Source organism: Anas acuta, chromosome 3, assembly GCF_963932015.1.
Source record: "Anas acuta chromosome 3, bAnaAcu1.1, whole genome shotgun sequence".
Taxonomy (NCBI): Eukaryota; Metazoa; Chordata; class Aves; order Anseriformes; family Anatidae; genus Anas; species Anas acuta.
This window is the reverse complement of record NC_088981.1, coordinates 72,925,285-72,937,618: the sequence shown is the minus strand read 5'-3', so window position 1 is coordinate 72,937,618 and position 12,334 is coordinate 72,925,285. Positions and strand designations below refer to the sequence as shown.

The 12,334-nt window shown below is 42.4% G+C and overlaps 1 protein-coding gene across 8 annotated transcripts in view; it reads left to right on the top strand.

Moving 5' to 3' along the window:
* Positions 1 to 12,334, top strand: part of LIN28B (lin-28 homolog B) — a 98,127-nt gene that overhangs the window by 2,976 nt on the left and 82,817 nt on the right. The window contains exons 2-3 of one of the 8 annotated variants that reach the window (XM_068677821.1): positions 6,508 to 6,556; positions 11,072 to 11,256. In XM_068677821.1, the coding sequence (XP_068533922.1) occupies positions 6,523 to 6,556; positions 11,072 to 11,256 (219 nt within the window). In that variant the 5' untranslated portion in view covers positions 6,508 to 6,522. Of the gene's footprint in view, positions 1 to 6,507; positions 6,557 to 9,550; positions 10,041 to 10,265; positions 10,777 to 11,068; positions 11,257 to 12,334 lie in introns of those variants that run through there. The other 7 variants (XM_068677818.1, XM_068677824.1, XM_068677825.1 and 4 more) reach the window with 7 other exon arrangements.

The window sequence follows — 12,334 nt, the reverse complement described above, 5'->3', positions numbered from 1 at the left end:
ATTTAAAAACGCGTGGACTTTTTAACATGCTGCTTCTAAAAATAGAATGAATTGATATCCAGGGTCTTCAAATTAAAGGTCAAAGGTGACAAACCGGGACAAAGGTCACGCAGCTCATTTTCAAGCAATCAGTTTCTAGTTTTTTCACGGTTGAACAAAAGCTTAATTATACAGAAAAGCAAGGACTGTAATATTTAACTAGTCGGTTTTAACAGAGAAATAGAGGTAGTTTTACACAATTCCTTCCTTTCTCGAATGTGGCTTAAGCCTGACTATGTGCCACTGTTACTGACAAATGCAGGTTTGTCTAAATTTAAATATTTACATCAATTTCTTAATCTAACGTTTAATAATCTACTGTCTGTATTTAGTGAGAAGAAAAGAGTAGCCATTCTGTGTGTTTTCAGTGATCTTAGCAAAGGAGGTATATTCTAGGGATAGATACTATGATTTCAATGAAGTTACATTGCAGGTATTTGCATTTTGGCATTGCTGTGCATACCTATTGTTCATAGCAAAGCACTTCTCTTCCCAAAAATCCAGCTTTGAGTCTGCAGCATTCTCCCTGTCAGTGTCCAGTAATTGCACAGACTGTTCACTTAACTAGTATGTACATATGTGATTATTGTTTCATTATAAGCAGTGTTGTATTTTTTCGCTACTTAAGATTTGGGATTGTTAACTATTTGAAGGCGTTATTTCAGTATTTCCACTAATAGTATCACATATACCTTAAACCCAGTCTCCCTAATATTCTAAGCATATTTAATATATATTGTGTAGGTAACATTTGATACATACTTGCACCAGGTGCAATATTGCAACACCTATGATAATGTCCACAAATTATACTATTAAAATTTGTATCCTCTCTAGTATTTTTGTGTCGCATAGTAAGTTTTTACTTTTCTTTCAGATACTATCACCTGCACAAATTCACTGATGCGTGCACTAATTTTTAAGGATTTTAAACTTTGATTTTAGAGATCATGACTTTTTAGTTATATATCACTGATAATCCTGTGTTCTTTTTTCTAATTTGAATTAATAAACTATCTACACTAAAATGTATAAAAAATGACCATTGCATTACTTTATTTGCTTGGTTGTTTTAAACAGTGACTTATAATAGGACTACTCTAAGCTCTAGTTAAAATTAGAAAAATACCATATACTCTGCACAATCCATGATTAATCCAAAAATTAATGTTGGCGTTTCAAATATAGACACCAATCTTTTCTTTCACTTGTATATCCTTTGGTTTGATCATTTTGTTATTTGCTAAGTGTCAATATTCATATTAGCTCATTATGATAAAAATATGACAAAAGAATCCATATGTAAATCTACTGACATTCTCAAATAATAACTAAGTGATCAAAAATAAAATTCTATGTTTTGTAGGTTAATGGCATGTAAAAATAAAACAAAGATTATGTGCAAGGGAAAGAATATGTCAAAGATTAAGGGGAAATTCCATGAAAACAAATATTTGGTAAACGTACAAAATCTCTGAGAGGAGACCATACTAAAGTTATTATAAAAACAAATAAAAGCCTGTAGAATATTTTTTCAAATAAAACTTGTTGTAGTGCAATCACTTTCGATGGGATGATAAACTCTTAGTTGCCAAGTGTGTTTTTATAACCTAAACAAAAGTTATAAATTATACAGTTTTTTTGTAGAACACCTTTAATCCTGGTTAAATAAAGGTTTTGCATTGAGAAAAAGCACATAGAATTCTGGATGAAAAACGTGGTATTTCTACACTGAATGTGAGCAATAGACATTCAATATGGTGTAATTAGGAACAATGGGAAAGGTTTTTCCTTTAACTAAAAAAATAAAAATTTAACTCACCTTGTTACCATAGTGGGTGTACACGTCTTTCTTTATTTGGCCATTAAAGTATATATCTGCAGGGCTTTATATAGTATTGTTTTGTTTGCAAACAGATTTTATTACTTATTTATAAACTTAGAAATTATGTTGTTTTTCACATGCATAAATAACTACAAAATAAGTTAATGATCAAACTATGAAAAATATGTTGGTCTATCTATGACTTATGACTTGTGGCATCCAAAGGATTTTTTCGTAACAAGTAATTGATTTAAATATTAAAAAAAAAAAAAAAAAAAAAAAAAACACTCTAAAAACAAAATAATAAAATCAGAAGGTAGTTTCTCATAATTTCATTTGCTTAGGAACATAGAGAACACATGGTAAATCAATTAGAGACAATTTCAAAATACCCACAGCAACTGTAAATAGGGAACAAAATACTGCAGATACAAACAAAGCAGGAAAAAGAGCAGTAGTGGAGGTGTTAATTCTTTTAAATAGTCATGCTTTTTTTTTTTAAAAAAAAAAAAAAAAGTCATCTTTGACTCTTACAAAACATTGGTTTAAAGTTACTTATTCCACTTTTTAAAAAATCATTCAGTTGCTTAACCTACACACATCTAAATGCAGAGTGTATTAAATTAGATTATACTAAGTCAAATATGCTTAAGATGAGAACCATGTATCTAATTTCAATTCTGAAGTCAAAATAATCTTGTTCACCGTGTTGCTTTAATATGGTATTAAAGTTTTAATCTAAATGAATCCTAAATATTTTTAATGCCAAAATACTGCCCATATATAACAATAGTATTACATTTTAAAGAAAAACTTTGATCCTATTTATATAGTTGGCAGGGTTTCACTGGCTTTGAATCGGATACAGTGTGATTTATTGTTCCTTTTGTATTGGTCAAAAGAATCAGATTCATAACAGTGCTGGCAGCACATTTTACCTTTCTCTGTTCCTGTCCCCACTGTAGTCAAATGACAACCTTACAGGCAGCTAAAAGTTGCATAACTGTATGTTTCATCTTAAAAAGTGTGTGCTGCCTTTTTTAACAACTAGGCTATGCTTAGCCTCTTCTTATATTTGGGTAAAGTATACCTCAGCTATTACCAAGTGATTTTATTTACTTCAAGCCATAATTACCACTTCAGAGCAGTTACAGAACAGGGTCCAGTTAGAACAGAAAGACCAGATTTTCGTTTGCTATTGTTTAATGGATTTTCTTGAATCAGCACTTTTGAAATGTTTCAACATTGATGCTTGAAATTCTCACATGCACTTGCTTTTATATTCGCTTGTTAATACTGTAATGGACTAAGAAGTGTGGAAGAAAACAAATTTTGACTAGACTAAATGAAATTGTGTTTTTTTTTTCTTTCTGCGATTATGTAAGGACACTGACGCACAGAACCTTTTTTCATTCTATTCTAATTATTTTACTTAATGAAACAAAAACAGGAGAGTTAAAACAATGAAAACATCTCAGGTGCAAATCCATTATTTAGAACTGTACATTAAAAAAAAACACATGTAAATATTCTTAAAACAAGTTTAAAAGTTAAATCAAGTTTGAAGTTTTTTGTTTGGTTGGTTTTTGTTTGTTTGTTTTTGACTGTTTCAAAAGATAGACAACAAAGGTTATTAATTATAAAATGTTAATAGAATATAAAAATATAAAGATTATTTTATGCTCTTTCTATGCTAGGGTTCTATATAAAGAGGTTTTCAATTTTTGATATACTTTCCAGCATTCATCATTTTAAGTCTTCACTACTGATGAATTCTACTAAGGAGCTCCCTTAACATTGGCATGTTTCCTCCTGTTCCTTTCCTCTTTATAATGTTGCAACATGAAGCACTGATGTTCTTTTTTTCTCAAATTCTGCACACTGACCGTTCTTAGAGTATCCATTCTTAAAAAAAATACTGGTGGCTTTACTCCATGGAAGAAATTAGTCTCCCAGCTACCACTGCCTGCAGAAGGTTTAACATCTGAAAAATTATTTTGACTTACTTTTTGAGAAAATCATGTAACTTATTTAAATGTGAATAAGTGTTTGTTTTACTTTCATTCAAGCAATTTTGTTTCTAAATCTTTTAGGTAGCAAGCTTGCTTTATCTAGTAAGTTTATGATCTGAAAATCAAAACACTGCTTATTGAAGAGATTTTTTAAAGCAAAATAGGTATAAACTTGCTATTATTTTCCAGTGACCAATAAGATGTTGTCAAAAACTTCTTATTGTCAAAAACGATGTAAGTTGTTAGATAAGTAAGTCGAATTGTACAATGTGCTACCTGTAATGTGGTGGAGGTGCACTACTGTTTTTGTCTGTCAGTTTGTCTTCAACTCCTTTCATTGTGTTTCCTATCCTGAAATAATTCCATATGGTGTTCAGCTGCATTATTTGTTGTGCCTGTTGTCACAGAATCCTTCTGCACACTGTGAATGCAGTTTGGATTGCTTTCAAAGTTACCTTTTCTCTAAAAATGTCTTGCTGTCCAGTACATAATTCCTAAATAGTTGTTTGTTATTTGCAGTTGTAAAGTTAATGTAAATGCCAAGATAGTTTCGAAACTAACATACCAAAATACTTTTTTTTCCATTTTGTGTAGTACAGGGAGGCATAGGAGAGTTGACCAGCAGTCGTTTCATAATCCAAACTTGCTTCCATTTATGTGTGACAGACTTCTTATGACTTTCAGTAGGAAAGTACTGAAAATAAAATACATGCCAATCAGTTTCCCATTTAAACTATCTGGTTCCAACATGAGTTCAGGCTTTTCTATGCTAACATCCCTTGTGGCAAGTTTTGTGTGTCATATTGGGAAGCAAGTTATTACAACTACTTTATAGTAGTTGTAATTTGTAATGTACATGTAACATGTACATAATGTAATGTAAATTGTAATGTACATTAAAAAAATGCCCCCTTCTACTTAATAATAATAATAATAAAGAATTACACCCCCTTCTACTCACAGGTTTATGGGTGTTTTCAAATATGCAATGCTTAACATATATTTTGGAAGAGTGATACTGGAAACAAGAATAACTTATTTGTGCTGTTTTCTGCTACAGTTTTTAAGAACTGTGCTTTACCCCTTCGAGTCCCAGCACTACTCCCCTAAATATTTATTTTTAATCCCTTCATAAACTGAAGCAGACTACATGTCAAAGCCAAGAACGGATCCTTTACTCTATGCTTGCATATTTCATTATGTTGCATAAATAATGCAAGTAAATCCGAAAGACACAAAAGCCACATAGCCACAGGTTGGCAGAACAAAGAAGCAGGCACAGAGATTGGGCTTCAGTGCTTGAAGGTGTAAAAGCAGGGTTAGGTTCAATACAAAGCAAAAGTCCACACAATTCTTGTGGAAAACTTAGTTATTAGGAAAGAAGAGGAACAGAATTCACTTGCTACAGTTGTTGCACTGAAAGGGAAGATAGTGCCATCCCATTTTCCAACTCCTGGTGTTTGTAAAGGACTCAGGATAGCTGGCTGTAGGGGAAAAGGAAGTTAGAGAAACTTGATTCTCATTTGTCCTTACCATTCATCTTCAGGCTTTGCCAAGTCCTACTGGGATATCCTATTTTTTTAGGAAAAAGGAAAAAAAAGGCAGAATAACAGTCGGGGCATGCTCTTAAAATGCGAAAAAGACAAATCTCAGATTTCTTAAAGAGAGTCAGGCTTACATCAAACAGGAGGATAGTGTGTGCTTTGGATGGGTTTTAGTTAAAGTGGATTAATCAAAAGGTAGCAGAGGGTGACGAGGACAGGCTTGTAGCAGGTGAGTTTGTGCATGCTCCTATCTATTCATCTTTCATTTATTAAACAAACTGGATAGCGGAAGTAATAAGCTGACTTCAAAAATAAGGTCTTTTCCTCCATGCTTCTTACCATCTCTGGCACTCACTTTCTGCATGATATTTGTACAGTTTGATATTTGTACGTAATTAGACCGTTCTTAGCTAGATCAAAAGTACACTTTCCGTGGAGTTTCAGCAAAGCCAAACATCTGTATTTTATGACTAATTGCTTTTGTTCTCCTGGAGACTTAGCGTGTAGCATTATCACAAATTATGCTCTGCGATTCTATAGCTGATGTAATTGAAAGCATTTTTGTATTGATACTCAGAGATTCGCAATGAGTTACAGTTTTGACCATGGAAGAACGCCAAAGAATAATTCTTACCACTTTTTAAATCATATACAGCGTATGACTGAGTGCTTAATTTGTACAATTTAAGCGTAGTAAAGACAAGAGTCGCTAGTTCTTAAGTTACCTATTGCGATTAAATATTGATAAAGGAAAAGAACACCTTCCAATATCCTGCAAATCTGTGTCTCTTCCCTCTGCTGTCATCAGCTGCAGAGCTTTTATAGTAGGACAATGCTTTTAAGGATGCTTTAAAAGAAGAGGGGGAGAGGGAGTCGGCTGGGTTTTATGCCATGTCTCGGTTATCTCTTTGTGGTTCTGATGAGCTAGGTAAGTCTGGCACAGTTAATAAGTTTACAGGTCACTTCACAGAGTCAATGCGCTGGCATTTTATGGCCTTTTAATGAGCCGTTAAACTGGAGCAGGGGTAATTAAATATGGTACTCGGGTACAGCGTACACGGCACTGACTCCGGCTCTCTGATTTTAGGTTCCTCGGCAGACGATGAGGTCATTCAGGAAGGTCTCCTCAGGCTCAGGTCAGTCTCTCCTACAGCTCCTTGCGGCTGACTTTGCGAAACCTCACGGCGCACCCCGCGCGATGCCTTTTCCTGGCAGGAAAAGCGAGAAATGGTTCATTTCCCCCACGGGCTTCGCAGCTCGGGATGTTCCCTGCGCGGCGTGCGGGGCACACGCGCCCTGTGAGGGGTGCCCGGACCTGCCCCGCGCCCTGACCCACGCCTCAGCGGGGCCCCGGCGCATGCGCGGGGCGGGGGCGCGGAGCTGCCCGCGGCGAGGCGCTGCGTCGCCCCGGGAGGCGGCGGGGCCGGTCCCGCGGGGGCGGCTCGGGGCGGGCGCTGCGCCTCGGGCACCGCCGCGGCCGGGGGGCGGGCGCTGCCCAGGTGAGGGGCAGCACCGGGAGGCGCCCCCCGGGGCTGCCCGCGGCCGTCCCGGCTGCACCCGCAGCTCCGCTTGCAAGTGTAAAGCAGGCGGCTGGGCGCACCGACACGCGGGGGGTGCCCGGGGCTGGGGGAGGGAGGGCTTGGGTTGTGTTGTGAGGAACGGAAGGCGTCGGACTTTGGGCTTTAAAAGCGTTGTGAGGGTGACGGATTGGAAAAGCGGCACCGCTCGGTTACAGAGTTTCAAGTGAGCTCTTCCTGTGCGCTTGGAAGGACAATGATCCAGCCCCGTGCAATTGTCTTTGCCGAATTAGCGTCCGCTTAGCGAAACTTAAGAATAGAAATAGCTCTCGATAGGTGAACTGTTACCGTTCAGCCCGTTTTGGCTGGACCTGGCTTGTTCTGTAGGATTTTCCCCCTTTATCCTCTTGCTCCCCCCCAACCTCCCCGCAAAAATGTATGGCTGATTCTTAGTGATTGAATTTGGGGATTTTTGGTAAGATGTTTGTGCTCTTTGGTTTTCCTTCTTTCTTTCTTTCTTTTTTCCCCTTTTTTTTTCTTTCTCTCTTTTTTTTTTTTTTTTTTTTTTCGCGGAGAGTTCCCAGCTGGCAACAGCTCTCTACCTTCCACAAAACTTGAAAGGCTGATGTCCCTTGCAGGAAATGAATGAGTCGATAACATCTGACACCAGTGACCAGTCCAGTGACCCCAACCTTAATTCCACTAATACTGGAGGCCTGGAAATCTCAGTAAAGACCCTTCGCAAATCCCCCCCTCCATTTTACAAAATCTCCATTTATTTTACAGTGCGAGTACATGGCAACAAATATTTTTGCAATCAAATAATTTTGCGATCAGTTTTCTTAGTTTTTCATTTATTCATTGAAGAAAATATCGTGATAAATTTTAATTGAAATGAAACTTGCTGACAAAAGACTTCCTTTCTTTTAAACGTAATGAACTCAAACGGCTTGTTTGTGGCTGTTTAACTAAAATTGGAGCCTCCGAGGTATTTTTCTACCAAAGGTTGGTGGAAGAAATCCATCTGAAAAAAACTGAAGACCTTGAAAACGGGGTTGAGCAGGATGTGTTGCCTCTTTTTGGGGGGTGCCGGCGAGGGACCCCATGGCAGCATGCCGTCCCGCACGCCCCCAGCAAGCGGTGGGCGCAGTTTTATCGCCAGGTAGCCTCGGTTTTGCGTTCACGGCTGGGTTTTCACGCGTGTTAGCGTCTCGTGCGTTTATTATCTATTAGAAATGGGCACGGCCGTAAGACCCGAGCCTAGACAATTACTGCTGATTGAATATCGTAAAATAATCGCCGAGGCGAAGGGGGGGGAGGAGGGAGGGGGGGAGGCTCCGTGCCCGGAGGAATGGTGTATTGCCGGGCGGGTCAGCGTAGGAAGTCGACCTCCTCTGTTGAAATAACCCGTAGGAAATTTACGGTTGAGGACTGCAGAGGAATGCCAGGATTTAGCGCTGCCGCTCCCCTCGCCCGCCCGCTCCTGCGCCCACGCCGCTGCCCACCCGGGCGTGCCTTGCGCCCGGCGCTGCCGGCCGGGGACAAAGGGCGCAAACGGGACCCGGGGGAGCCGAGGAGGGGGATTTCGGGGGGTCCCGGTGCCCTCCCCGGCCGCGCCGCCCCCCGAACACAGCAAGTGCGCTGCGGGTGGGTGGGGAGCGCAGGGGCGGCTCAGCCGCAGCGCCTCGCGGCTCCCTTCACACCTTGACGGCAGCGAGCGGAAAATAAAGCGGAGCGCCCTGAATCGGTGCTGGAGGTGGTCGGTGGGTTTTGTTTTCCACGCTCCCACAAGACGGCGGGGGCTGGCGGGCTGCGGGTGCCGCGGGGGCGCGCCCCGGGCAGCACCAGGCGGCCGCGCCGGGCTGGGCCCCCCCGCTGGTGGCCCGGCCCCGAGGCAGCACCGCCCGGGCAGCCCTGCGCGTCTTCTCTTTGTCTGCTGCCTCCGGCTTGCCTTTTTTTTTTTTTTTTTTTTTTTTCCGCCTTCCTCCTCTCTAGCAAATCCTTTTCTCTGGTAGCGCCCCCTCCTTCCTCCTCCTCCTCCCCCTCTCCTCCGCGCTCCCGGGGAACAATCGCCGCCGCCTGAGGTTCGCCCCAGCCCTAGGCTCGAAGACCGGGCTCTTATTTAGGAAGTCATTAATCACATCCCCTCCCCCGGAAAGAGATGGCGGAGAAACCTGTGAAGTGCAATTCCTCGCCCCGCTCCCCCTCCCCCCTCCCGAAATGTCCCGAAGCGCGCCCCCGGCCCGCGCCCGGGCCCGGCGGAGGTGATAGCGCGCACCCGCGGCGCGCTCCCGCCCGCACGGGTGGGCACGGCACGGCCGGGGCGCGGGCACGTGGGGGCGGCTCGTCCGCGCGCACCTGGCCCCGCGCGTGCCCGCGCCGCGGGGTCCCGCGGCCCTCGCTAGGGGGGGGTTGGGGGGCTGGGAGGGGGCGGTGGGGGGAGCGTGAAGAAGCGAGCGGGTAAAAGGGGAAAGGCAAAAAAAAGAAAAAAAGGGAAAAGGAAGAATAAAAAAGGGGAAGGAACAAAAATGGGAAAGGAAAATAAAAAGGGAAAGGAAAAATAAAAAGGGAAAGGAAAAAAAAAAGGGGGGGGGAAGGAAGAGAAAGGGGAAAGAGGAAAAAAAAAAAGGGAAAGAAAAAGAGGAAAGAAAAAAAATAAAAAAAAAAAAAAGAAAAGAAAAAAGGGGAAAGAGGACAAAAAAAAAAAAAAAAAGGAAAAAAAAGGGGTAAGGGAAAAAAAAAAAAAAAAGGAAAGGAGGCGCTGGAAATTCGGCGTTCATTCATAAATTACCGCGGCGTGTCAGCCCGCTTGCAATGGCGATTGGCTGCGCCTGCCTCTCGCCAACCCCTCCAGGATCCGATGCGAAATTAGTAGCAAGAAAGCATGTAATTGACAAAGTCACGTGTGCGCAGGGGGCCAGAAACCGAGCGCGAGAGAAAGGGGAAAATCCAAAGAGGGAACGCACATTAGACCATGCGAGCGAAATTTGGGATCGTTCAAAATCAGGATGTTAGGTTAATGCAGAAGACCGCTTCGAGCCAAAGGGAAAGTTTTCATCTCACGAGTTTGGAGCAGAGGGCCCGTGGGGCAACATGGCCGAAGGTTAATTCTCTCTTTTTTTTTTTTTTTTTTCTATTGTTTTACTCTGATTTTCGCTCGCTGCCTCGCTCGCTCTCCCCCCCTCTCCCTCCCTCCCTTCTCCCCCCTCCCCGGCTCCCCCCTCTCGCCGTTCCCCCTTTTCTTTTTTCTCTTTTTTTTTTTTTTTTTTTTTAATCGGCCCGCGCAAGGGGGCTTGCTGCAAACCCATTGTTACGGCTCTCCAAAACTGTTCCGTACCGCCCACTCCGATTCAGGGCTCGAGAAGCTTTCAGGGGGCTATTGTTTGAATTGTTCCTGTTTGATTAAGCGCAGCCGCGGTGCTGGGATGAGAAAACGCTGCTACACCTGTCCCAACTTTAATCGAAAGTTTATTCCGAGGAGGGATGGATGCGCGGTGCAAAATAGTGGTTTCCGCGCGGCGTGTGCAATAGGCAGTTGTGCAATCGCCCCAATTTGGCTTCTCCTCTCCCTTCCACCCCTCCTGAGCCGGCCTCCCCCCCGAGCCCCCCGCTCCTGCGCCCTGCAACGAGAGACTAATTTGCCTGCGAGTTGCTCTTGAGCTATGGGATCGGTCTTAAAGCAGCAATACTCAAGTAAAGTATCGCCTTCTGCGCTGTAATGTGGCTGAAAGATGGAGTTAAATGGAAAAATACACGTATGTAGCGAAACGTGGGCTGCTGCCCTGTGCGGGGCGAGAGGGAGAGCCTCCGCGCACGGGGTTTCCTCTCCGTAACCTCTGGTGATTTTATTATTATTATTTCTTAATTATTTTTAACGCGTTTTGGGGAGAAGGTTGTTTATTTTTGAATTTAGGGAAAAAAAAAAAAAAAGCTCTTTTCGCAGTTTGTTTTTGATTGCGTTGTGTTCGCTTTTTTTTTTTTTCTTTTTTTTTTCTGTTTCCTCGGAAGTAACTCCTTTACACAGTGGCCAAAGGATGTTACCAGAATTTAACTCTGCTTTGCATCTTGTCCCCCCCCTCTCTCTTTTCTCCCCCCCCCCCCCACCCCCCTCCGCCTTTCCCTCTTCCTCAGCAGGGGCGAGTAAAGGTGGAGAGGAGCCCGGGAAGTTGCCGGAGCAGGAAGAAGAGGAGGAATCCCAGGTTTTGCACGGAACCGGCCATTGCAAATGGTTCAATGTGAGAATGGGATTCGGGTTCATCTCCATGAGTAACCGAGAGGGAAGCCCCTTGGAGTCTCCAGTTGATGTCTTTGTACACCAAGTAAGACCCATTTTTGTCTTCCATCTCTGCCTGCCGCTTCTGGTTGAGCTCAGTGGGGCTCCGGTTTCACGTGGAGAGAAGTAACCTGTTTTTTCCTAGGCATTTAGGTACATCTGTAATTAAAAAGTCGCCTTAGGTAATTGTTTTGTTGGCAGCACACAATTGGAGTAAATAAGATCGTTAGATTGAGCTCAGCCTCTGCGGCCGAAGATTTGTGCAAAAGGATGATGTTGTTTCCTCGTCTCTTACTCCTCAATTTAAAACATTTCCCGTGTGTTTTATTTATTTTTAAATGCTACATTTTTCTTTTTAACCACGTTTATAATTTGTCACCCCACCGGTCGGGAGCAGATACGCTTTTCCTTGGAATCTGCTTAAAACTAAAGTCAGAAAGGGATAAATAAAGATCTTTTCCTTTAGGTAACGTTTGAATGCATTTTAAACGCTTTTCTTGTAAACCTCGAATTGTTTTTTAAAAGCTCGTTTGAGATTAGTTAGTGCAATTGAGGCATAATTATAGTGTTATTTTGCAGTAATTCAGGCCTGAGAGTGTCCCCGTGGTGATAAACTGAAACACGCGTGTGGTTTGTTTGGTTGATTTTTAAATATTCCTGCCTAAAAAAAAAAAAAATGCAACGATTAAGGAGTCAGACCAAAAGCATGGTCTCTGTAGGGCTGTTAGAGAAGAAGCCTGTGGCCATTGTTTTTATTTTTTAAGCGTACCAGCATGAATGGTGTTGCTGTTGTGAATGTGGAAGCCTGTATCTGAATGCCTTCAGGTGAAGGAGTTTCAGATGCAGGCGGCTTGTAAAATCGTAAGCTGAAGGGAGCTTTTCCCAAGTTCTGCAGCGTGGTTTGTGGGGAAGGCGCGTGTGTAGACCTCCCCTGGTCCTTGTGTTAGTCTCCAGTTGCAACAGCGCTGTTTTGAATTTCACCGCTCTCCTCTGCGATCAGGGAACAGAGGAGCAGCATCTGATAGGTGAAGAGACCATTTTGGGCTTGGCTAGGGCCATGTTAGGGAGGCAAAAAGGCATCTTAACTTTTTACGTAGTTGTCCATTTTCTATGACGTTTGCAAC